The 26,721-nt window shown below is 33.7% G+C and overlaps 3 protein-coding genes and 1 pseudogene across 7 annotated transcripts; all 4 read left to right on the plus strand.

Annotated features, from left to right (window-relative positions):
- The first annotated feature begins 1,909 nt into the window (after positions 1 to 1,909).
- On the plus strand, positions 1,910 to 9,498 carry LOC110709108 (annotated as a pseudogene).
- Positions 9,499 to 12,894: 3,396 nt separating this feature from the next.
- LOC110709109 lies at positions 12,895 to 16,949 on the plus strand. 2 transcript variants are annotated; one of them, XM_021887320.1, is made up of 4 exons: positions 12,895 to 13,062; positions 14,297 to 14,409; positions 16,056 to 16,114; positions 16,229 to 16,949. In XM_021887320.1, exons 2-4 carry the CDS (start codon positions 14,307 to 14,309, stop codon positions 16,421 to 16,423), a joined length of 357 nt encoding a protein of 118 aa, XP_021743012.1. In that variant the 5' UTR covers positions 12,895 to 13,062; positions 14,297 to 14,306; the 3' UTR covers positions 16,424 to 16,949. The 2 variants fall into 2 exon arrangements, with proteins under 2 accessions (XP_021743012.1, XP_021743013.1); XM_021887321.1 differs by lacking the exon at positions 12,895 to 13,062 and having other exon boundaries at positions 13,071 to 14,409.
- Positions 16,950 to 17,256: 307 nt separating this feature from the next.
- Positions 17,257 to 20,901, plus strand: LOC110709112. 4 transcript variants are annotated; one of them, XM_021887324.1, is made up of 5 exons: positions 17,262 to 17,740; positions 18,965 to 19,077; positions 20,168 to 20,220; positions 20,335 to 20,587; positions 20,743 to 20,901. In XM_021887324.1, the coding sequence occupies exons 2-4, from the start codon at positions 18,975 to 18,977 to the stop codon at positions 20,545 to 20,547; spliced, it is 369 nt and encodes a 122-aa protein (XP_021743016.1). In that variant the 5' UTR covers positions 17,262 to 17,740; positions 18,965 to 18,974; the 3' UTR covers positions 20,548 to 20,587; positions 20,743 to 20,901. The 4 variants fall into 4 exon arrangements, with proteins under 4 accessions (XP_021743018.1, XP_021743016.1, XP_021743015.1 ...); XM_021887326.1 differs by lacking the exon at positions 20,743 to 20,901 and having other exon boundaries at positions 17,257 to 17,740; positions 18,965 to 19,047; positions 20,335 to 20,702; XM_021887323.1 differs by lacking the exon at positions 20,743 to 20,901 and having other exon boundaries at positions 18,960 to 19,077; positions 20,335 to 20,702.
- Positions 20,902 to 21,396: 495 nt separating this feature from the next.
- Positions 21,397 to 26,069, plus strand: LOC110709113 (phospholipase A1-IIdelta-like). The gene is made up of 2 exons (XM_021887327.1): positions 21,397 to 22,200; positions 25,172 to 26,069. The coding sequence occupies exons 1-2, from the start codon at positions 21,675 to 21,677 to the stop codon at positions 25,924 to 25,926; spliced, it is 1,281 nt and encodes a 426-aa protein (XP_021743019.1). The 5' UTR covers positions 21,397 to 21,674; the 3' UTR covers positions 25,927 to 26,069.
- The last annotated feature ends 652 nt before the right edge of the window (positions 26,070 to 26,721 follow it).

The following is a 26,721-nucleotide window of genomic DNA, read 5'->3' on the forward strand; positions in this document are numbered from 1 at the left end:
GTTTCAGTGCTACTGGGTGGAGCTGTTGGTGGTGGATTATTAGTTTAATTTTGGCTGAATTTGTTTTAATTTTTTTTTGGTTGGATTAATACTTAAATATATGCCCTTATTTTTCAATAACTATGCTTATGAACTTTGTGCCTAGGAGTCCGCAAAACTACTCTTTGTGGCGAGTAATGCAAAACAGAGGTAGTATGTCATAAAATAAAACAAAAACTGGTCAAACTTATTAAATCATGATAATTTTAAAAATTAATAATAGATTTTTTTGGTTTTTGTTTTCAATACAAAAAAACTTAGAAAACTAAAGACAAATATTGATCTTAAATAAGGCCTCTAACAAAAACAACTCCGCCATAGGGAGATGACACGGACATTTACACTATGTGCATAGATTTATTGAAACCTAAATTAAAAAGTTAGAAGAGAGTAGAGGTAAGGAAAGTGTCGGATTATTTAGGATGAGACTATGTCAATTTAGGAACAAAGGGAATATTATATAAAAGTTTGGGGGTACATTCGGTTTGTAGTAATAGGTCCTGTTTGGTAGTAACGTTTGAGGTAGCGATTAGCGTTTTGACTAGTCAAAACACTAGTAGAAAAAATTTGAGTGTTTGGTAAGGTAGTGATTCTAGTAGTAGTTAGCAATAGAGGTAGCGTTTAAGTAGCTTTTCTGAAACGTTAAAAATAGTAGCGGGTAGCATTTGACAAATTTTTATTACTTTTTAAACAATATTTATACGAATTTTGATACGAAATATATCTTAGTATTGCAACCGTTATTTTTGTCAAACACTCATACTATCTACCGTTACTTTGACAGTTAACCTCTATCCACTACTAATTGACCGTTACTCCCTACCTTAACAGTTACCCGCTACTCGATCGCTAAAAGCTATCCGCTACCGCTACTTTTGCCAAACAGAACCATATTAGTGTCAACGAGCTGTATAAGGGTAAATTTTAGCCACTTTGGGGTATCATTTTGTCTTTTTGAGAAAACTTTGAATTCCATACGATTTTTTTTTTATATTTTTTTGACAGCCGGGAAAAAGGGAGATTAGTCCCTAGAAACCTTATAATAGCTAATACTAAAACAGTGAAACAGAGGTAGAAAGGATTGTAATTTGCTGAGCTTTCCCCTGGCATATAAAGCACCTGCTAGATCACCCTGCACCCATTTGGTAAGTCTGATGTCTTGAGTGATCACCTCCAAGTGTCACAGCTGCTTCTCCAGTGCTAAGCTAATACCTGTAACAGATCAAACATAGAGATTACACTATCTGCTGTCTGCATAGGAGCCTCTCCTTGATAAGAAGAGCCATCAGTGTTGTTGAGCACCCAGGTCCATATGGTGTTCTCCCTGCATCCTGCTTTCTTTAAACCCAGAGTAGCTGTCCTGCATTCACAATTCCCTGCAACAAGCTTCACAGTAGTATTATGGCAATGCTTGTTACTCCTTTCATCTCTGTCTTCAAAACCCGGAGGAAAATCATTGTCTGAGTCTGTAGCATCTGCCACATCACTAGAAATGTTGTTGTTCTTGTAAGAAGCCACTTTTTGTTCCTTTTTTTAATAGTGGCCAAAGCATTTTGCTTGGTTTTCTTGAAGATCAGTTCGTTTCTTGCCTCCCAAATTCGATACGATTTTTATGTAATTAAGTAGACAACAATGAAAATTTTATACGGGTAATTCAATCACTAATATTTGATTTTTAGTCATTCAACATGTATTGCATCATTTGTATGTATAGGGCGGGTGACATTTTTATACATTTCGGGTAATTTTTATTCATTTCAAAGATAACTTTTATTCACTTTTAACGCAGCTTCACAATGAATATGCAATATTTATTATATACTCATTTTTTTTTTAAGTTGCAATTAATCGAAAACAATTTAAAAAAAAAGAGTAGTAATTAATCTAAAACGTACTCTCTAATAATTATTGTCCAACATTCCGACAAATTAAACAATAATGCACCGAACTTTTCAACAATTCCACACACTTCACTTACTCCTTTAGTGCCTTACCTAATCCAAAACAAATCCAACCTTTTTCTAAAAAAAGAACCTCCATCACCCAAAACTCATCATATTCATATTTCTCAAATATTTTTCATCTGATCCATCAAAATGGCATCCGAATCAGACTTACCAGAGCTAGGACTCTCACAAGGAGGTCCAACATGGAACCATCTCACAGGGTCCAACAACTGGGAAGGTCTTCTAGACCCACTCAACGACGATCTCCGTCGTCTGATCCTTCGTTGTGGCGACTTCTGTCAAGTTACCTACGACTCCTTCATCAACGACCCTAACTCCGCCTACTGCGGTGCCAGTCGCTACGCTAAGTCAGACATCTTACAGAAGACCTTTTTTCCTGGTGGTGCTGGATAAGTTTCAGGTTGTTGGGTTTTTGTATGCCACTGCACGTGTTGGTGTGCCTGAGGCGTTTCTGCTGAGGTCGAGATCACGTGAGAAGTGGGATAGGGAGTCCAATTGGATTGGATATGTCGTCGTATCGAATGATGAGGTGAGTAAGGAGAGTGGAAGGAGGGAGATTTATGTGGCTTGGAGAGGGACTATTAGAGATTATGAGTGGGTTGATGTTCTTGGTGCTAAACTTCAGTCTGCTAAACCTTTGCTAAGTGATCAAGATGATGATGGTGTTCCTGCTGGTATGAGTTTTTTGTGCTACTTTAATTTCCTGTTTTTAAAAGTTTGTTTTAATTTAATTACTTTGTATTTGATTAAGTTATTGTTTCTTATTTACGATTTGGAATAGTTAGAAACATGGGCTAAAATAAAAAATAGGAAAATTTCACAAGAATAATCAACATTTAGCTTGTTCTCCCAAAATAATGCAACCTTTCAATTAACCTTAAATAATTCTAAGTTTACTACTACTGAGCCTTTTTGACCGGTTACTTGAACTTCAGGTTATTTTTTTTTTTTCCTTGATTAATTTCCCCTGCCTTCTTCCTTCTCCCCTCTTCAACACTATTTCAAGCTTCCAGCCATTAACAATGGCTCCTTCACCTCTCTCAACCTTGCCACCACCGTGCACAACCTCACCTCACCTCACTGTTAGCCTAACCCATTTTCCCATCAACCACCCCGCCCCACTAGCACCTCCTCTTCCTGTCAACTAGCCCGTAACTTAGCCACCACCACCTCCGCCACCACTAACCCCACCCAAACCCACTCCCACCAGACTCACAACCACCAATCCCACCTAGTTGTATACGGCCATACCCGAATTCACCAACCCAACCCACCCCAACCCATACCCGAAACCCCAATTCTACCTACCCAGAACACGAAACCCCAACTCCCACCAATTTCCTTCTCTTTTCTCCCTCTCAATTGAATTTTAGGCTGAATTGGGCGGCCATTAGCTGTTGATGTTGTGGGTGTTGTTTTCAATTGTGGGTGGGTCATGGATGTTGTGGTGAGTGGTGATGTTGGTGGTTGTTTTTTTTCAAGAGGGTCGGGGAAGGAGATAGAAGTTTTTTTTTTTTTTTAAAAAAATAAAATAAAAATAAAACTCAGAATTTAAATTTATTATTTAAATTAAAAATAAAAATTTGACCAATCAGAAATTGCCACGTGGATGGTAACCGGTTGAAAAGGGTAAGGTGACCTACTGGGGTTGCTAGGAGAAAATCTAATCTAATCTAATATATATAAATAAAGTAGGCATTTTCGGAGATCATTGAGAGTGCCACATAAGAAAAGGTATATTTTTTACCAATTAAAATTTAGATTTCTATTTTATTTAGAATTAAAAAAATCACTCGCCACCTAAACAAAAGCGACAAATGAAATTTTAAATTTTTGGCACGTAGGTAAAAACGACGAATAGTAACTTATTAGGATTTTGATTATTTAAGAACACTAAATTTTATCATTTTTATTTGTTACAAAACTAAAAATTATCTTTAGATATTAGGATTTATATTATTAAAAAAACTATAAATTATCATTTGATGTTAATGGTTCTATGTAAATATCTGATGATATGATACTTTCATATAAAATTTTAAAACTTATAATGCAAGAAAAAATTAAGAGATCACCAAAAAAATATTTATGTACAAAATGTATATAAAAATTCGTGCATAAGCAAAAGTAATATTTCGACCAATGAAAAATTAGATTTATATACTTCCTCCTTTTTTTTATTATTGCACCATAGGGGTTGGGTACAAATATTTTGATAGTGGAAAAAAGTAAGAGAGAGAAAGGTAAAAATACAAAATTGCCCATGTGACATATTGATAAATTAAAAAGTAAGTGTGAAAAAGCAAGGATATGTTGGGTATTTGTAGTGTGAACACAAATAATTTTTTTCCTGAAGAGGAAATGGTGCAATATTTGTGAAACTTCCTGAAAAGCCAAGTGGTGCAATAATAAAATAACGGAGGAAGTATTAATCTAGAATTTTAATTTTCAGTTGCCATTTAAGAAAAAATTATGTATATTTAAAACCGTGCATTAATAAATTACAAATAAATTAAACAAAAAATTAGTAATTTAAGATTTAAATTATGAAAAAAAAACAAAAATTATCTTTTATATTATCTTTTACATTAGGATTTATATTATTTTAATAAATAATTAGAAATTAAAAAAATATATTTTGATTTAATGATTTTATCTAACTATGTGATGAATGAGATAATATTTATTTCAATTTATAAATTCAAGTTCTATATACGTTAAATTTGAATAAGAATAATTTAAAACTTAACAAAATATTTTACCTTAAATTAATGTTAAAATAATAGAATAGAAAATAAAAACAAAAAAATATTAAGAAATTACCAAAAAAAAAATACAAAATGAAATATTTAAAAACCGTGCATTGCACGGGCTTATATCTAGTATATAGTAAACTTAGGATTATTCAAGGTTAATCGAAAGGTTGGATTATTTTAGGAGAATGAGACAAAGGTTAAAATATTCTTGTAAAATTTTCCTAAATTAAGAAATTAATACATATAAGATGGTAAGAGGTACATATACTGATTTAATTAGGATTGTGGCTTTAGCTCAATTAAGTGACACTTTTTTAAATTGAATACCATATGATGTAATGACACGTCTTTTTCAAAATACAACTTTTTATTATTTTGATAAACTTCAAACTATAACTTTAATTGTAGGTGATTCTAGGATAATCTTCTAATTGTTTTTGGGACTTCGAGAGATAATCTTCTAGGATAATCTATGATTGTGATTGGAGTTTTCAATTCGTACTCCAAATAAGTAGTACTCTATATTTAGTTATAAGCCTTTTGGACTCAAACTAAGCCCTATTTGTCACCATCTATTTTTACTATTTTGGTGATGAAAATTTTAAGGTACAACAGTTTGTACCTTGCTTGGTACAGAAAGAACATGTATCTGTTTTGTAAAGAATATATAATTATTTTGTAAAGAACATATATCAATTTTTTTTAAAGAACATTCAATTTTCTATTTTTCTTTTTTATCTAAAGAACATCTATAACATTAATAAAAAAAACATGATAATTTATACTATGTAATGAACATTACTTATATATACCATCATAATTTTAAGACAAAATTCAAAAAACATTTTACAATAAGCAATGAACATTATATCATAAATAAAAATACATTACAAAGAACATGGACGCATGTTCTTTTCACTTTTTTATGGTACAAATATGTTCTTTTTAATTTAGGCATATGCTCATTATACTTTAAAAGTATGTTCTTTTCATCATAACTGTATGTTCTTAACATGTACTTCCTCTGTTTTCTTATACTTGCAACAGTTTGACTATTACACTATTCATGTACTCCACTTTGACTAGCTTTGACGATTTATAGCTAAGAAAAAATATAGTCCTGTGGAATCTTGTTAGATCATCTCGGTTTATACTATTTTAACATCTAACATTTATAATTTTTACATATTGATAATTAAATATACGGCTATTTCACCAAATGCCACTGAGTAATTTAAAAATTCACCAAATGCCATCGGACTTTTCAGAATTCACCAAATGCCACTGAGTTTTTAAAAAATTCACCGAGTGCCATTAATGACTAACGGCAGTTAACTCCGTTAGTCATTAAGGCTAATTATGCCACGTGGTGTATTCTAATTGGTTGCTTATTAAATTAGTAAATTAATTACTTAATAAAAAACTTAAAAAAAAAAAAAAATACCCACCATGACCCAGCCCCAACCACCGTCTGTCACTGCCACCACCATATCTCCGCCTCCAGCCAGTCCCCACCGCGGCGCAACCCAGCCCTGAACAACCGCACCGGCGACGACGCAACCCACCCTAGCTAACCCGCCCCAACGACGCAACCAGACTGACCCCACTGAATCCCCCTTTCCTCCTCCCACTACCATAACCACCAGACTGACCCCACTGAATCCCCCTTTCCTCCTCCCGATAAATCACCCCAGCCACTGCAACCGTCTCACGCAATGCCCACAATTTCGCCTGCTCGACTCCAGCACCTTGACGACAACCTACAGAACTTCGCCTACCCGACACCCTCGCCGTGATCCCCACCCCAGCCCCCGTAACCACCTCACGCACCAACACGACGCATCACCATAGCCACCGAAATCGACCATGGAAACCAAAAATAAAACCCGACTATGGAAACCCTTCACCCTCAAACGGCCGAAATCGACCATGGAAATCCAGAATGGTCGGATTCTATGGCCGATTTCGTCGTTTCAAGGGCGGAGGAAATGACTGGTTTTGCGCGGTGGTGATGTTATTGCCAAAGCTCGTGCTCGATGTTGGTTTTTGGGGTCGGGGCAGTTTGTGTGGGTGGTTTTGGGGGTCGGTGATGGGTTGGGTGGGGCGTAAAAGGGACGGCCGGCCGAGTTTTGGTGGTTAATGTGGTGGTCGTCCGTTTTCCGGCGAGATAAGGGCAGGGGCTACGGTTTGGTGATGGTGGGGGTGGCTGGGAAATTTTTTGGGATTTTTTTAATTTTTTGTTTTATTTTTTTTTATTTTTATGAATTAAGATAAATAGACCAATTATATCATGACATGTGTCATGATTAAGCCCTTGTTATTAACGGAGTTAACTCCGTTAGACAATAATGACACTTTGTGAATTTTTTTAAAACTCGGTGGCATTTGGTGAATTTTGAAAAGTCCGATGGCATTTGGTGAATTTTTAAATTGCTCAGTGGCATTTCATGAAATAGCCGTTAAATATATAAACTATTGAAATAATGCATCGATAAGCGTAAAAAGTGAAGTATTGCAAGTAAATAAAAACAAAGGAAGTATATATGATGTTCTTTCTGCAAAACGTCTGTACCATGCAAGGTACCCATGCCTGTAGGAACCACACATTGTTTCGGTGATAATATTTTTTTTTTAACAACACCCACTCATAATTAAATTTACTCATTTTTTAAAGTATCTACTCCGTACTTTTTTTTTTTCCTTACACTCACTCATTTTGTAATTTTTTTTTTGACACATCATCTCGTAACATTGTCGTCCCCTTAGCTTAGTTCTTGTACAAACAATAAATGTTACTCTGTAGAAATTTAAAATCCTATAGTTGTGCACTTGTACATGCTTTAATTATTACATTTGTAACATCATTGTTTTATGGAATTGCAGAAGATTTACCATCCAAATTAGTGGATTCAACGGAACCAACAAACAACGAGGGGACTGGTATATATATTATCTCTAGTAGATAATTCTTTGATAAAACAGAGTTTAATTATCTTAGTTCTCTTCTATTTCCAACTTTATTCTTTGAGTACTATCATAATAACTTATGATTTCAATATATCATTAATTCATTACACTATCCTGGTTTTACATGACTTCAACTATAAAATGTTAACACCTTTACCATCCTATTGGCAGGAACAGTTTTTCCTTCATGGATCTTGTCATGTTGTCAACCAACTTTTAAGAAAAATCTAGGTATAATATTAACTTAATAGCGTTGAAATTTCACATAATTTTAAAATATAGTGTACTAGTGTAGTCTATAATAAAAATAAGAAGATCAAAAGATGATGATTAATATATAAGTGAAATACGCTACCCAAAATAAGCTTGGTCTAGTAGAAAAGGAGAGCACCTTCCAAGCATGAGGTTGGAGGTTCAATCCTCACTAGTGACAATTTGGAGGTGGCGTTCCCTTATTTTTCCCATCCTTTCAAATTGTCTAACCCACTAACCTGGGTCAGGTTGATTATGAGAAATTCCAGCTTGATAGGACCCTTCATCTTTACCTACCAAATAACCCAAATGTCTACAATAACTCATATGAGTATATGACAATGCTTTTGTTTTTACTCCTTTGTCCCTTTTCCTTTCGTTTCTTTTTGCTTGTCTCATTGAAATTCATGATTTGTGGAGAGAGAAACTTTGATTATGAAAAATCTTTAATAAATAACAAAATATAAGATACAACATTTATTACAATGTTCTTAATTTATAAATGTATTTCAAACGTACCATTAATGCACATAAAAATGTTAGTCACATTGTTAAAGAATATTAGATTATTTGATTTGATTATTTTGTTTCTATCTTATATTTTATTAGACAATGCTGATAACAAAGACGATGATGAAGACGATCAACCAAAAATCATGGAAGGTTGGCTCACAATATACACATCCGAGGATCCAAAATCTCCCTTTACAAAACTAAGTGCAAGGACACAACTTTTGACTAAGCTTAACCAACTTATTGATCAATACAAAGACGAAGACATTAGCATTACATTCGCCGGCCATAGTTTAGGTGCAACACTATCAGTCGTAACTGCTTTCGATGTCGTTGAGAATCTAACCAAGGAGATCCCGGTTTCGGCTATTGTGTTCGGATGTCCTAAAGTTGGTAGCAAGGCCTTCAAGAAAAGATTTGATTCATACACTAATCTTAAGGTTCTTCATGTTAGAAATGTGATCGATTTGATCCCTCTTTATCCTTTTAAACTTTTGGGGTACATAAATATAGGTATCGACCTAGAGATTGATACGAGGAAATCGAGTTTTCTTAAAGACTCGAAAAATCCTAGTGATTGGCATAACTTGCAAGCTATATTACATGCTGTGAATGGTTGGCAAGGGGTTAAGGAAGAGTTTAAGCTCGTAATTAAGCGAAGTATTGCATTAGTGAATAAATCATGTGATTTTCTTAAGGAGGAATGTTTAGTGCCTCCATCTTGGTGGGTTGAAAAGAACAAAGGCATGGTATTGAATGAGGATGAAGATTGGGTTTTGGATAGTCCAGAGGAAGTTCCTGCTCCAGAATTTGATTAAGTACATTATTTTTGCTTGATGATTAATTACTTTTCAGAATTGAGTAGTGTACATTTTATTTTATTTTATTTTATTTTGGTATTTGGATGGTTGTATAACATTTAATTTATTTGGTTTTTTCTTTTTTTTTTCTTTTGTTGTAACTAGATTTATTTGCATGCAATTATATTTTAAATTTTTTTTTTACGACTGTACCAACTAACTTAATAGAGTAGTTAAAATTAAAAGCAAATTAGATATCTCAAATGAATACCATGATCTCACCTCTTGACTTTAGATCGATTCCAACTAGATCATATATCTAAGTGTTAAGTACTAATCTCCTCTAAGTCAAGAGGTGAGATCATGGTATCCATATAAGGGCAACTGCCTTGCTCTTGATTTATTTGCACTTATTGGGACGTATTGTTAGCACCGTACTTAATTCTTTTTTTTTTTTTTTTTGAAGGATACTTAATTTCTATTTTGATCTATTTGAAAATGATATTAGGCCTCAATCGCAAACCTTTAATTCTTGCGTTGTAGATGTGTTTTTGGTTTAAGTTATTGCGGTGCTCTGATGTTACTTCATCTAGATAGAATTTATAATTGAGATTAAGTTTTATAAACTTCTTGTATTATTACATCGTAGAGGCTCGATACACTTTTTTGGTAGTAGATAAAGGAAGAGAAAAAAAAGGGTAAAAAAATACTAAATTATCCATGTGATTCAAACACAACTCTATAAAATCAAGTTTTAGAAGTAATGTTATATATGTTGGATATTTATTATGTGAACAAAGATATACTTACAAAACGGAAGAAGTATAATTAATCTATCCCTTTAGACTATTATCAATAACCAAAGCCTAGTCTTCTCACTAGCTTCACACCAAGCACAATCGTAGCGGTGGAGCCACGTTGGTGCATACTGGTACGCGTGCATCTCCAACCAAAAAAAAATGTAGTTCAATAATACTTGTTAGAGATATGATATATCGGAAAATATATGTGATATATTTTCCGTATAGATATTGTTATGAGAATAATATATTTAGTATTATCTTATGTTAAGATATTATTTAGAAAATATATTATTAGGATATATGGTATATTTTTCAGGAATATTGTTTCCTATCTTATGTTTGTAGCTTTACCTATTGATGAATAATAATCAAGTCATTCTATTCACTATTTCTCTCTAATTTATCATGGTATCAGAGCCAGGCCCACGATCTCACGATTGGGGCCTTACTGGCTAAAGTATACTGGGCCAAAAACTATGGACACCTCACATGTGAGGGGGAGTGTTGAGCCCATAAACAACCCATATGTGAGCATTCTCTTGTCCCACACTAAAAACACTATACACTTAAGGGGGAATGAAGTGGTAATGGAATCCCACATTGAAAGAATTCAAGAGTTACCACCACAATATAAGGCTAAGGGGCTACTTCCCTCATTGCCATATGGTTTTGAGGTGGAACCTCCTTAGTCTTGTAAAGTGGTAGACTTGCATTCTCCCGTGACGGATGCGGCCCAGACCCGTATTTAACATGGTATCAGAGCTGGGTTAGAAAGTTAAACCCACCGGTAGAATTTGTATAATTTGCTTCCGCTATATTAATACTCTTTGAAATTTCTATTCTTTAATTTGAATTTTTTTGGTTAGTGGAGTATGTGAGTTAGTTTTCTCCGTAATACATCTCCAATAGACTAATAGAGATGATGAAAAGCCATGTTTGGCAATGAAAAAAAACGTTTTCGACTCTCTTGTGTTGTGAGACAAGATATATTTGGTTCTCCTTGTGCCGTGAGACAAGGTTTGTGAGTTGATTCGAGCATGATTTTGCTCCTTTGGATATGAGTGTGGTTTACTCTGAAAAACCAATAAGAGATTTGAGTGTGGTTTACTCTAACAGACTATTAAGATATTTGAGTGTGGTTTACTCTGAAAGACCAATAAAATATTTGAGTGTGGTTTACTACACAACTGTACTTGCTCAAAATTGGAATACATAGCTCACAAATCCATGTATAGGCAGTGGCGAAGCCATAATTTCTAAGTGAGGGGGACCAAGATTATATGTATTACATTTACATTAAAAAAAACACAAATTTTGTTGGCTATAAGATTTGATTCCTTGACAACTTGCATACTATTACATGGAAAAAACCAACTCCTCTACACCAAAATTAATGACAATGAGGAGCAAATTTAACTAATATTTTGAGCCAAGGGGGAGGCCAAGGCCCCCGCCAGCCCCCCTGGCTCCGCCCCTGTATATAGGTAACACTGTTACCATGTTGCGGCTTCAATGAGCTCCTTCAGTCTTACAAAGTTCAAGTTAAATCAAAGCCGCCAACTACCTTGTATCCTTGTAATTAGGGATGACAACGGGTCGGATCTGGAGCGGGTCCGGATGGACCCGGATCCAGATCCGTTTTTGTATATAGGATCCAAATCTGACCCGGATCCGTCGGGTCTAGAAAATGAAGACCCGGACCCGGATCCATCGGGTCCAACGGATCCGGGTCTGGATCCGGGTCCAAAACGGGTCCAATATATTTTGCCTAATTTTTTGCAATAAATGTAATGTTCGGGTCAAAAAAATTATTTCAAACTTACATTGTTGGTTATTAATTAAGTTCAACCCCAAATTAACCAACTTATACACTCATATTTTGAATTAAAATTATAAACATTAAAAAAATATACGATGTTACATATGAGCTAGTGAAAAAACAACGATGTTATATATAATATGAGCATCCAAAATTCATCTCTTGAAAGGGTTAATCTTTATCATTACTAACATTATCAACATTTTTAATAAAGAAACAAACAATTTTAGTTTTTTTTAATAGGAAAAATTAAAAAACGGGTCCACGGATCTGGATCCGGGTCTAGGGCCCAGACCCAGATCCAGATCCGTTTTTGTCAGCAGGACCCGGATCCGTCGGGTCCAAAATTTGAAGACCCAAATCCGTGAAAAACGGATCTGGATCCACGGATCCGAGTCGGGTCCAGATCCATTGCCATCCCTACTTGTAATAAATACTAACATCCATTAAATGATTTTTTTTTTTAATAAAAGTATTTCAATTTTCAATAGTGATAAAATAATTTAGGAAACAAATTAAGCTGCGAATTGCGGCCAGGCCACACCAAGCAGGGGTGGTTATGAGCATCAGAGCATGAGTAGAGTGATCGATTACACAAAACTCTAAGTGAAATTAATATAAAAGGGCCTTAATATTTGAAATTTAGTATAAGTAAAGAGAAAACTTGTTAATCAATAATCTATTATTCAATTTTATCATAAAATGTATAATTTAGTAAAATATTTTTCCTTAAAGAAGTAATTTTAGGGCCTAAATTAACAAAATTACACCAAGCCATTTTCAGTGTTAAGTTTTGTAGCTCTGCCTCTAACACCAAGGTCACCAACACAGTGATAAAAGAGTTAAGATACATACAGGTGTACGTCTTTACTCTGACTCATCTTGTAGGATAATAAAAAAGACGAGATGGCAAAATTGATTAACAAAGTTTGTGAATCATAAAGATGGGCAAAGACGTGCCATTTTATCTATTGGACGTATCTTACGTAATTATAACAGGGGGAGTCATGGCTTTTAATGGGACTCCAAGTCATTTAACTGCTCTAATTTCCAACAAAAACAAAATCCTCCTCTCTCTCACACACACACATTTCTTCACTGAAAGCGCCTCTAACCCTTGTATCCCCCATTCAAGCAGCTTCTGTGGTAAGTTACTTTCTTTTTGTAATCATCATGTATATCATGGGTTTTTTTTTTTTTAATTAAATGTTAGTGCAGTAAGTTTAGGCTTTATTGGTTCTAATTATTATAATTATGAAAGATTATAATTAGACTATGTTGTTAGAAAAGATAAGTATGATAGTCAAAAATTAAATAAGAATAATGAGCCTTACTGATAATTGAATCAAATATGCATTTTCTTTCTAAAATTATGTGAGATTTTGAGCTATGTTTGATGATTGAATCAATTTTGTTATTGCTAATGTATTGCGGAACCCTTTAATGTTATTGCTATTAATTACACCTCATTTATTGTTCCTATCTAAACAAACCGTATCTATTCAATAAAATAAAAAAAAAAATCCGTATTGTACTCCCCTCTATCCCTTAATTAAATTTCTAATTCTCTGTATTATAAGAGGAATAATGTTAGAAATCTGTATCTATACTTAATATATAAAAACTCTAACCGGAAAATACACATGTCTCCATTCTATTACACTTTTCTAGCTTCTTTTACACTAGATGTGCCACATGTCTTCTTATATATATTTTTTTTATTACACTATCTTAATTATTTCATTAAACTTACATTTTCATCTCTCTCATACACGCTTCAACGCTTCAATTCATATTCATCTCCCCTATTCAATTCAACCTTTTCCTTTTCTCTCTTTATTTTTAGTCCCTTCACCTTCTTTTTTTAAAGCCTCATTTTGAATTATAGCCCTAAAAATCTAATTTCTTTAATTATATTTTAGATTACACATTACATCCCATAATGATTTATTGGTATTTCCTCGATCATTACCTTTCAATACAACTTGCTATAAACAACCCGTACATTGCATGGGTTAGAAGGCTAGTAGAGATCTAATAAAGGGACGAAGTCATGGAGAGAATACTGCATTGAATTGAATGAATTTGTTAGGTGGTGTATTAAACTTAGTTTTCATAATATTTCCGTAATTTTAGGTGTAGTAGGCTGAATCCCTTGGTATTAACGTGCTACGTTACTTTCATCATAAATTCATAATGGATATTTAATCATCAACTGTAAAAAAAAAAATAAAAATAAATAAAATGCATGTAATTAATTATCAGGGTTGTGGAAAGCTAGAACCTAGAGGATGAAGCCAATTGTAATTCTGATTTTGTTCAATAAATGATTTTGTATTTGCACTCCCATTTTTTATAAATTTTTTGTCTTCCAACACAGAAAACTCAAAATGCAAATTAATGGCTTCTGCCTAGCACTATGGCTTGTTGGAGTTCTACTAATGACATTCAACTCCTCAAGTGGTATAGTTAATCGATCTGTACTAGTTTCTGGTAACTACTTGCTACTCCCTCAATCCCATTATATTTCTGTTTCCTTATTTCTATTTTTGTTTCATGTATAATACCTACATACATCCACTTTATACATTTTAACATACTCGTACTATATTTCCCTAAATGCCCTTTCAAATTGGTGCTCACACGTACTTCACACATGTTTTTCATTATTGTCTCCACTAGAAATCACACTTGTCACTTGCTTTATATACTTCCTTCATTTGCATGAAAATTTCGTGAAATATGAGAAACGGACACTTAATAATGAAACGGAAGAAGTAGTCTACGTTTGTTGTGCAATTTGGTATTTATTTATTTATTACCTTTTTTCATTTAAAAAATCATTTGATTATCATTGAATTCCTTCACTAGTTTGTGTCATAGACATTGATAAGAATGGTCCTATGCCTATCTTAATCAATTTGCATGTTGTAAATGGCTATCTGGTGGATATAATAAGTAGTCGGTTCTCAAGGCATCATAAATTGCAGTTCCTTTGAATAAGTTTATGTTTTGATACTTAATTCTATTTAAATTCAACTCTACAACTCTACAATATATATATTAAATACATGTGTAGGATACTAAACAATTCTTACAAGAATATGTTTTTTAGATACTAGTATACATTAGTATAAGAAAAGGGGTGAACTGTATTATGGAACTTGTTTTCAAGATTGAAATGAACATAAATGATGGATAGAAAAATAATGCAAGAGAAATTTCACTAGGAAAATATCCTAAGCTTGATAGCTAATGCAAAAACCTTGACAAGAGATTTTGGCTCAAACTTTCCGCTATAATGGACCGGCAACTCCCTTTCACCTATAATTCTCTCCTACGAACTCAAGCTCCCTTTTACAACAAAAATTTCACTCAAGTTTCCACTCCAATACAAGGATTTGCTCAATGCCCTTGAACAGTACAATTGCTAATAAATACGAAGTATAGTTTATAAATACTTTAATACTAACCTGCATGTTGGATTGTTGGGTACTCGAAAGCAGTCTAACACTAATTTGTGTATGATATTTTCCCTTGTTTGAGTTCCTCCTAGATTCCTGTATGGTTATATGCTGTAATTTACTGCTCTGTTAATTCTGCTGCATACTTGCATTAGTGCCTTAATGTGTTGGTCTCAGAACCTGTATGTTGTGAAAACCTGACAATGTGTAAAGGAAGTCTTTTATTCTTTGTGGTATACGAATATGTGTGGACTATTGTAGCAATATTGACAATGAACATGTTACACACTCACTCCTAAGTTCTTATCATGATGTATTACACTTTCGCTAGGGCTTTTTGGTTCTCCTAGTCACCGGAATATAAAGTGCACCACCATTCTGATGATACGCTGAAAGACTGGTGCATTTGGTTTTCTAGCCTTGAATTTATAAATCATGACACCAAAGCTAAGTTACCTGGACTTTAATTTCAAGCCATAGTAAACGGCGTTTTGACTGCAGAATTTTTAGACAACGAGCCATAGCTGTATATCAAAACGCATTAGCGATGGAAACACCTTGCTAGTAGTCATTTCCACCCCAAAAATATGTTAAGACAATAATTGTTAATTCTGATAACTTCAACCCAACATATCCTGTTTCTGTATTATTTTCATCATTATATCAGTTCTACAGGTGTAATGATAGAAGATAGCAATACAATGACAACAACGAAAAGAAGTAGATTCCTGAAGGTAACAATTTCTTTGGTATACCAGCGTTGATACCTGTGTTTTCTTATAGGTTAACTAGCAATTTCTTGCTCTTTACAGTTTAACACAAGTATGTGCTTCCCTGTTTTTTTGCAGGAAAACAGATTTGGTTTCAACTTTGCTCGCGGAAATTCAAATGGTGATGTGAGGTTGGAAGACTATGGCCCTGTTGATCCGAGCCCAAGTCAGGCTACTATAGATCATGGACCTATCGAGCATGGCTCTCCTTCACATCCTTACATTCCAAAGCCAAAGCCTTCGCCACCGGCTCCTATTCCCTCTGGTCCATGATGGATCGCCATAACCTTTGAAAGTCGTCAGCTTAATTAGCTGTATTCTTTTTCTCCCACGGATGCCGAATGTACATCTCCTTCAAGTGTAACATCTACTAGTATTTCAAAATTTATATGAAAATATTTTCTGTAATATCACTATGGTTCCCCTGTTTAGTTCTTGTATTAATTTCGCTAAGAGAGTTAAGTTTTCCCGTTGTAGTCTCGAGTCAGCTAGAAAAAAACACTATGGATGGTAGATCAGGTTATCTAATATGCTTATGATCAAAACTATTTACTTGACTCATTAATCATTCATAGGCATCTTCCATAGTAAGTCCTAACAATGTACAAGTACAGACTATGTAGTACCTAGTAGATCAGGCGTAATGATAGACAATAGCCATACAATCTGTATCAAAGTATTTTGAAATAGACAAAAAAAAAATTATTCACTCTGTCTCATAATATAGTCCCCGTTTTTCAGTTTTAAAAATTCAAAATATTGTTCCTTTTTTATTTTTGGATAGTATGTAAAGACCCTTCTACCCTTACTTTTTTTTAACTTTATTTAGTATTTTTCCTAATTTACCTTTTACACGTCTTGTGTTTTTTTTTTCGACTTTCTCTCTCTAACTTTTGTTCATAATTGTGACTTTTATTAATGTAATCCATTCACTTTCTCCTTCTATTTCTTAACTACCGTGAAAAAACACAAACAATAACTATATTATGGGACGGAAAGAGTATTATAAATCACAAATCATAGATCGCACAAATACTAACATTGTACAAGTACGAACTACGAAGTGTATTTATTCTTGAAACAATTTCTTATGGAGTAAGTTATAATTTGAATGTGTAGTCTTTACCTTGAAGAGTACCTCAAATGTTTTTATTTATTTAGTAAAAAAAATTTGCTACTTAAAAATTGAAATACGAACATTTAGATTAAAAACAATACTTTAACAAAGAAGAAAGAAAGAAAAGAATCCAAAGGAGAAATGAATAGGCCATTGCATGGTGCCTTGAAAACATAGAAACACGACAACATCTGTAATTGCACTAGTCCCAAACCACGAATCGACGATATAGAAGAAAAAGAAAGGTCTGCAATCCTAGACGTGTGTCACTTTCACACATGGGCTACTCCAAATCCAAATTATTGTGCTTCTATTCAATGCCAATTTTTATCATTATCCAATTCATTCAATAGTACATGAATACATATTACATTCCCTCCCTTATTAACCACCACTATGCTCATCTACTAGCCACTTTTTACTTGTAGCGGATTAGCGCGCATAGGTTTTTGCTGTTTTTTCGTCGGTTACAGGTAAGTTTATCATTTATAGAGTACTATACGAATCTAATAATACTTCACTTAATAATAATACGAGTATTAATTATGGTCAAAGTTTTAGCTTTTTAATCGAGATACTTTAGTCATAACTTTTAATTGGAAATCAAGGAATTGAATTATTTTTTTAAATAAATATGACTTAGATTTATTTGCTTTTAGTACTTATGATTAATGATTGTATTGTGGTAATTTGGTGTAATAATTGTTTTGTTTGTTGTTTTTGAGAGTGTGTAATAATTGTTTTGTGGTAGTATAGTTGAGGAATGGTGAATGCGAAGTATGTTTTTTATTCAAAGATGAATTTCAGTTTCATACTCTGTATACTGAGATGATATGACAAATTTTGGCTAAAAATAAAGGGTGAAATGATTTTTTAACTCCATTGATATAATTTGTTGATTGATTTTATAATCTTCAGTGGCTTGTTTGGGTAAGTGGTAATAAAACTATAGCAATGACGTAGAATTAAATGCAATTTTGTATGTTGCTCATTTGTATCAACTACTACTGTTTCATATTATTTGGAACGATTAGACATTTTTCCTAAGTACCTTATGTCAAATCGTTGCAAATAATATGAAACGGATTTAATACAAATAAATACATAAACTTTGTGAGGAAAGTCTGGAGTTAACATCTATGGTATTGTATCTTCATACCAAAAATTGTTTTATCTTCAAAAAATTTCATCACCATCAACTACCACAATCTAAATTGGTGACTTCGTTAGAGAAGTAGGAATGTAATTTTGGGACGGAGGGAGTAACAAAAAAAAAAAGAGATACTTGATGGTGGACGGCCATTACCGCGAACATGGGCATTATTATATATGTTTACAAAATGACATAAACTCATTACCATTGCCTCTATTTATTGTTTCCTATCAAAATGGACCGAATTGAATTGAATTTGATAGTTGATGTATTAACTTCGGCTTCATGGGGTGTTTTTTTTTAGGTGTGGTAGGTTAAATCCTTGCTAATAATGTGCTATGGTTCCTTTCATCATAATGGATTTCTGATTATCAAAGGAAAAAAGAGAATATAGTTTACGCGTAATGTTTATTATTGGATAGAGGGTTGTGGAGAGTTAGAACATAAATTATACTATAAAGTTTTGTATATAATGATATACATATACATATGATTTTGTATTTGCACTCCCAGTTTTAATAATTTTGTTTATCTTCTAGCGCAGTAAACTCAGAATGCAGGCTTTTGGCTTCTGCATAGCGCTATGGCTTGTTGGAGTTCTACTAATGACATCCAACTCCTCTAGTGGTACAGTTAATCGATCTATACTAGTTTCTGGTAACTACTTTTACTTCTTATTTTGCATGATAAGGAGATTTGGAGAAAAACCTTCAAAATATGTTCTTTGTTTGTCTATCTGCAGCACTAGATTTTGCTTTATCACAATGAAAACTTTATGTAATTTGTGTTTTTGTTGTAAATGATCATTCTTTGATGTAGGAAGGGGGACTTCATGCCTTATTAGTAGTCTACGGTTAATTTTTTTAGTCACTTTGCATCCAAATAAATGACTAGGTCATGGATGTACTCCGTCCGTAATCAGATCCCGAGGAATCATAAACCGTTGGTTCTTAATACTTACCTTCATGTGTAGGGTAACAACACTTACAAGTATATGTAATTCGTGAATTGGATGCAGCAGTATAAGAAGGGGGGTGAATTTTAGTATGAAACTTGATAATAGCGAGATTTTACGGAATTGAAAGGAACTTAAAAGCTGGGTTAACAAATATCCTAGCTAGGCTCAGATTTTGACTTGAATTTACCATTATAATGAACCAACGACTCCATTACACCTTAAGTCTGTCCTACGTGCTTAAACTCCCATATACAACAAGAACTCACTCTAATTTCTACTCTACTACAAGGGTTCACTGAAAGCCCTTGAACAATGGCTAAAAACATAGTACTCGTATAACACTTATATGTTGGGCACTCAAAAGCAGTTAGCACTAATTCGTGTATGTTACTTGTACCCGTGTTTGAGTTCCTTTTAGAGTCCTATATAGTTTATATGCTGTAACTTGCATTTCTGATAATTTAGCTCATACTTGCATGTATGCCTTGTGTTGGTCTCAGAACTTGCACGATGTGACAAAATCTGGTTGAAAACTTTCTTATTAAAATAAAGTGCACCAGTCTTTTGATGATGCACTTGGTTTGCTAGCCTTGAATTTGCAAATCACAACACCAAAGCTAAGTTGCCTGGACTCTAAATTCAAGCCAAAGGGGGCGTTGGCTGCAAAGTTATAACAACAATTGGCATTTAAGCACCAGAACTGAATATACCTTGCTAGTTAGTAGTCATTTCCGCCCCTCTAATCAGCCTTATTATATTCATCATTATGATAACATATCAACTTTTCAGGAATGGTTTTCGATAGCAATACAATGACAATGACAGCAAGTAGAAATCTGAAGGTAACAACTTCTTTGGTATACCGCTTTGTAACCTGTCTTATTACTGGTTGAGCAGCTGTTTCTTGTTCTTTCAGTTGTAATCACAAATAACATATGTACTTCTCTGTTTTGCAGGAAATCAGTTACAGTTTCAAGTTTGCTCAGGGAATTTCAGATGGTGATGTGAGCTTGGAAGACTATCGCCCTGTTGATCCGAGCCCAAGTCGTTCCAAGGCTTCTGTAAAACATGGACCTATTCAGCATGGTGCTCCTTCACATCCTTACATTCCAAAACCAAAGCCTCCGCCTCCAGCTCCTAGTCCCTTTGACCATGATGGATCGCCTTAACCTTTGAAAGTTATCAGCTTAGCATCTGATCTTAAGAAAGGTAAAAAAAAAAAAAAAACATCATAGTGTTGTCTGATAGTTTGATGTTTGTATTCTTTTCACGGATGCCCAATGTACATCTTCTTCGACTGTAACATCTATTTCAGAAACAATATGAAAATATGTTCTGTACTAACCCTATGGCTGGTTGATCAGGTGACCTAATTTGCTTATGCTCAAGACTCATTATTACTCGACTCGTTAATCATTATTAGGCATCTTCTGTAGTCGGTCCTATTAAATTTATATTCAGTATTATGTTCTCATCTCAATTAAATGAATTGGCTAATAGCTTGTGCTTTTTTTAACTACGGAGTAATAGAATAGTACATCTTCCAAAATTTGATTGATTATTCAATGGCCCTTCACATAAATAGAAGGGGGCAAGAAGAGAATTGAGTTTAGCCATGTTAGAAGTAACTTAGCACAGCTTGCTACAGAATATGCATAATTATGCTTCCTAAGTCAATCAGTTCTATTGGAAAGAGTTATAAGAAATCAGATCTACTTTAATCCGATTTGTTTGTGATTTGTATATTTTGCTTTGTAAAATGCTAATTAATGGAACTTAAAAATAATAAAGAGAGAACAAAGTATTACTCTGTGTGCTACAAAGTACTTCCTCCGTAATACTTAAGACTTCGGAACGGTCTCTTAATACTACGTTAAATTACCAACTCAATCAAAAGCTTGAGTTGAGTTGATCTCTGATGGTAAGGAATAGGCGTTTATAGATATAAATTTGAATAAAACAATCTGGGACAGGGGATGTTATTAGCATAACAATTGCCTAATTTTACCAGTAACCTTTTTATAGCATTTACAACATAACCTTAGATAATTTCCACATTTTCATTATTATAAACTACAGTTAAGAGGCTTAAAGCCAGAGCACTATATTGTAAATATTGCAGGATATCACTAATTTAAAAAACTATATAATAATTTATTTATTTTGAAACAAAGTGTAAGAATATTATCAAGCTAAGTCAACCAAATTCATATTTTATCTCTCAAAAAATACTAGTCCAACTATCAATCATCAATAACACCAACACCACCACTACTACCACATCCTCTCAAACCCAATGGCTTTACAAGAGCAACAAGAGCTAGGGCTCTCGGACGAGGGTCCCACGTGGCACAACCTGTTAGGGTCTCAAAACTGGGAAGATCTTCTAGACCCACTCAACGACGAACTCCGTCGTCTGATCATCCAATGCGGTGACTTTTGTCAAGTCACCTATGACACCTTCATCAACGACCCTAACTCTGCCTACTGTGGTAGCAGTCGCTACGCCAAGTCAGACCTTTTGAAAAAAACCGCCTTCCCTGGTGGTTCGAACAAGTATGATGTCGTAGGGTTTTTGTATGCCACGGCTCGTGTTAGTGTTCCCGAAGCGTTCCTATTCAAGTCTATGTCTCGAGAGAGGTGGGATAGGGAATCTAATTGGATTGGCTATATCGCGGTTTCAAATGATCAGGTGAGTCAAGAGACGGGAAGGAGAGAAATATATGTAGCATGGAGAGGGACTACGAGAAATTATGAGTGGATTAATGTTCTTGGTGCCAAACTACAGTCTGCGAAGTCTTTGCTTGCTGAAGGATGTCATGGTAAGAGATTTTTAATCGTAATTATGGTTTTTTTTTTAATGATGAATTTCTTTTTAGCATGTCTTACAATAAATGGACAAAAATCCAAAAGTAAAGTAAAAAAAATGTCTAAACCATTTTATTTTATTGCAAGTAGGTGTACATTACTCATATTATTGGCTTACAATAAATAAATAAATTAAACCTTTATTATTGTATAATTAGTAAATAAGATACTTTTTATCACCTGGATATCCTGGCAACAGATAGGTTTCTTTTGACTCTAATTTTTCCTATTATGGTTTTTAATTAGAGTCTTAAATTCTAAATTTGCCCTTAAAAAAAGAAATAAAGGTGTGATGGCTAATCGGCTAATTTGTCAATATTATCTGGCATAGACAAAGATAAATAGACAATAATGTAAAAATATGGCCACAGTTTTAGCTACTTTGGCTTTAGTGTTGGCATTGATAGGAGTTTAAACTTATAAGGAGAAATTTCATGATATTTTTTACTGTTGGATTTTTTTTATGCTTGTATTATAAAAATATTTTTGTTATATATGTATGTTTAAATTTTCAAACATAGCTTTACTTTGATTTAGTGACAGAGAGAAAGGAAAGTGATAGACAATATTGATAAGTACTTCGTAGTTAACTAGTTATTAAAGAAAATTTTAGTGAAGGTGAAAAGTTCTAATTATGGTGTGTTCTTCACATAAAATTATTTGAGCATAACCAATTAGATTTAATTTTCACTTTATACCTAGACCTGAGTTATTAGCCTTGTAAGATTACCCTTACTTAGCCCTAAGAAGTCTCTACCATCTTTAACTAATACGACTTTACTTATTACTTCATATGCTAAAAAAACAACTCTTTAAAAAGTGAAAATTCAAGGGTATGTTCTGTTCACTTTATTTCACTTATTTTAAGTGTAATAAGTTCGGATAAGTTCAGTTTAGGTTTAATAAATTCTGATAAGGATTACTCAAGTACAAATTACAACATAGAATAAACTTTAATGGACAAAGGAAACATTAGAGTGGAGGAAGTATTAGAATAACTATACATTAATAGCATAATACAAATTTAATTAGCGTTCTTTTTAAAACAATAATAGCATTATGAAATGTCATTGGCGTTGGCCTACCTGGGTGCTTTTTTACCTGTTAGTTTGGGTCGTTATCATGCCATGGCTGCTAGTTGCTACTCCTCACGTTTTTGAAGAATCATACAAGTAAATAAATAAATAAAAAGGTATAAAATATCTTCACATTTATAATATCCTCATGACAAGATATTTTCCTTCTAAATTTATCAAGTGGTAAAATTATGCTGAAAGGTTGGTAAAAGACTAAAAGTTGTTTTTTTATGGTTGAAAAAGCATTCGTACAAACAAGATGGTTTCACATCTAGCAGGTTGGTAAAAGTTGTGAGAATTTTCAAACTTAGCTTATTCCATAAAATGCTTTTTAAAATAGTCTGAATATCTTAAGATTCAGATTGATAAAAAAATATTTAGTAGCTATTTTGAAATCTTATTCAAAAAATCATTATGCTTGTGAAATAGTGTCTTCTTGTCAAAAAATTATAAAAATATAAATTAATTTTTAAAATTATATATATATATATCTAACGTTTTATTATTTTAAACGCCCATATATAGAAAGATAATTGTTGTGTATTTAGAGATTTAGGGATTAGAACTTAGTGGCTTCGATAACATGTCAGGAATTAATTTTCCTTATTTTGTATTACTGTAGAGAAGCGTATATATACAAATAAATCGGGATTAAAAACACATATAGCCCAAAGAGCTAACTATACAATACACTACTAAAATACACGGGCTAACAACTACCTTGGGTAACTAAATTCGAGTTGGAATTCTTCATAGGCCGAGATTAGACACTTTAAGAATGGAGGAGGAGAAGGGCAAAGGAAAATCCCTTGGAGATTATGATCATGTACAATTGTAAGTGGATTGCATGTAACACCAAACTAAAAGAGCCACTAAATACACTAATCTATTTCTTATATTTAGATAAGGAGCATCTAGCCATCTAGCACTCAACGAGGAGCATACTATATTAAAGTTTCATAAAAAAAGGTTTTTTTGCACAATAATCAAAAAGGTACTTAGCAATATAGTCACCAAGTGTACGGTTAGCCTATTGGTTCAATTAAACTAAGGTCACTTTGAGCGAGGGTAGGGATCACCTTATCTTTTCTCCCCATTCTCAAACTGTCTAGCCCGATCCATTTATCCGAGTTGGTAAATGTACTATATGTATAACTTTATGTTTGGTTTTACAATGACAACTCAGTTCTTCTTACTAACTAGGGAAAAAAAATCGAGTAGCAATATACTCACTAGGGGTGAGCAAAAAATCAGGGTACCCTGAATAAGAACCGGAACCTGTTAGGAATCGCAGGTTCAAATTAGAGAACCTGTTGTAACAGGTTCCAGTTCAGGAACTCAATTTTTTGAAACTGGAACATGTAGGGTACCCTAATAAAAATGTCACTTAATTTCAAATTATACACAAATTCTTACTCAATTTTTAAATAATAAATATCAAAATTATAATTATAAAAATATATATTAAGTTTGTTAGACAACTACTATTAGTTTGTCTTATTTGCAAGTTGCAAACATTATAAATTAGTTACCAACCACTTTTTTATTAAAAAAAATCCGCGAAAAAGTTAGTGAGTATATTATAATACAGGTTCCCTGAATCGGAACCGAAACCTGTGGGTTCCGGTTCCGGTTTCCAAATTCCAGGAACCGAATTCCGGTTCCTATTTTGAGGAACCTTGTTGCAAAAGATTCCAATTTCGGTTCCTGAAATTTTTACAGGGTACCCTGTTATGCTCACCCCTAATACTCACCCTTGGAAAACTAGTAGACATTTTTTTTGTCGTTTATTTACCTATGTCAAGTTAAATTTGATCCATTATTTCTAATTCATTTAGTTTTTCAACAGACCACCATGAGAATGGAGATGATGAGAACGGAGATGATGAAAATGACGACGATGAAGGTTTACATAGGAAGCCCAAAGTTATGCAGGGTTGGCTTACAATTTACACATCCGACGATCCAAAATCCCCCTTCACAAAACTTAGTGCAAGAGCACAACTCCTAAACAAGATCAAACAACTAGTTGAGCAGTACAAAGATGAAGACCTTAGCATCATATTCACAGGTCATAGCCTAGGAGCAACCTTATCAGTTCTAAGTGCTTTCGACATTGCTGAGAACGTAACAAGGGAAATTCCGGTCTCAGCCATCATTTTCGGTTGCCCTAAAGTAGGCAACAAACGGTTCAAGGAGAGAGTTGACGCGCATCCTAATCTCAAGACCCTTCACGTTAGAAATGTGATCGATACAATTCCACTTTATCCTGCAAGACTAATGGGGTACGTACACATAGGAATCGAGCTAGAGATCGATTCAAGGAAATCACCATTCCTTAAAGCCTCAAGACATGTTGGTGATTGGCATAACTTGCAAGCTATGCTTCATATTGTGAATGGTTGGCAAGGGTTTAAAGAAGAGTTCCGGCTGGTTGTTCAACGGAGTATCGCTTTGGTTAATAAATCATGTGATTACCTCAAGGAGGAATGTCTTGTGCCCCCATCTTGGTGGGTTGAGAAGAATAAAGGAATGGTGTTGAGTGAGCAAGGAGAATGGGTTTTGGCTGGTCCTGAGGAAATTCCTGTTCCTGAATATGATTAACCAAATCTAATGGAGGTTTTTCATGAATAAAATGTTTTCAAAGTGAGATTTGATGGTGCAATGTAGTGTTTAATTTGTGTTGTATGGCTACTTCATTTTTATTTCTTGCTTTGATTGGTAAAATATGGACTTGTTTTTGTGAATGGTTGTTGTCCAAATCTTTAGTGCGTATCATATTTGATCTTTTTTTACAATGCTAAGCAGTAAGCAGTCTACTAAACTCTTAATTAATCCGGATTTGGGCTTTGTCAGGCCTCAATTGGGGAGAAAGTTCTTCCAACACAGGAAGGCAAATTATAAGTGCATATAGTTTTATGTGAACCACCAATTAAAATATTATCTTTATTCTTTTTCCTCCTTTACTTTTCTAATTTCTGATTTTTCTCTCTCCTCTATTTTTCTCTCTATTTTATTTTTCTTTCTATTGAATTCGTTCATCATCCTTTTAATTGAATTCTTTCATATTGTTAATCACCATAGAGTGAATTTCTTCATTATAATAGATTAAATTCAAATTTTGTTTTCTTCAACCTTCGATTTGAAGCTTTATTAATGGAGTTTTACAATGAAGTGAAGCTAAAAATGGTGTCGTCGTCAAATAGAAGGTGGATAAGATGATGGTGAGATTATTTTCGGCGCCTTTTTGGTGCAGCAGGCCACACCGTATGGCCTGCTTCCAAGTCAGCAAAATAACGGAGAACGACGCGCGTATAACGGGATTAGGAAACAAGCGCTGAACAAAATTACTCTACAAAACACGCGCAAATTTCTAAACCTTAAAACCCATAATAACTT

Source organism: Chenopodium quinoa, unplaced genomic scaffold, assembly GCF_001683475.1.
Source record: "Chenopodium quinoa cultivar QQ74 unplaced genomic scaffold, ASM168347v1, whole genome shotgun sequence".
Taxonomy (NCBI): Eukaryota; Viridiplantae; Streptophyta; class Magnoliopsida; order Caryophyllales; family Amaranthaceae; genus Chenopodium; species Chenopodium quinoa.

Excerpts from the sequence above, each read along its gene's own strand:
- LOC110709109 (XM_021887320.1), top strand. The coding sequence starts at position 14,307 with ATGCAAATTAATGGCTTCTGCCTAGCACTATGGCTTGTTGGAGTTCTA. Across the intron at positions 14,410-16,055 it reads TCGATCTGTACTAGTTTCTG|GTGTAATGATAGAAGATAGC; the intron begins GTAACTACTTGC and ends TCAGTTCTACAG. Across the intron at positions 16,115-16,228 it reads AAAGAAGTAGATTCCTGAAG|GAAAACAGATTTGGTTTCAA; the intron begins GTAACAATTTCT and ends GTTTTTTTGCAG.
- LOC110709112 (XM_021887324.1), top strand. The coding sequence starts at position 18,975 with ATGCAGGCTTTTGGCTTCTGCATAGCGCTATGGCTTGTTGGAGTTCTA. Across the intron at positions 19,078-20,167 it reads TCGATCTATACTAGTTTCTG|GAATGGTTTTCGATAGCAAT; the intron begins GTAACTACTTTT and ends TCAACTTTTCAG. Across the intron at positions 20,221-20,334 it reads CAGCAAGTAGAAATCTGAAG|GAAATCAGTTACAGTTTCAA; the intron begins GTAACAACTTCT and ends TCTGTTTTGCAG.
- LOC110709113 (XM_021887327.1), top strand. The coding sequence starts at position 21,675 with ATGGCTTTACAAGAGCAACAAGAGCTAGGGCTCTCGGACGAGGGTCCC. Across the intron at positions 22,201-25,171 it reads GCTTGCTGAAGGATGTCATG|ACCACCATGAGAATGGAGAT; the intron begins GTAAGAGATTTT and ends GTTTTTCAACAG.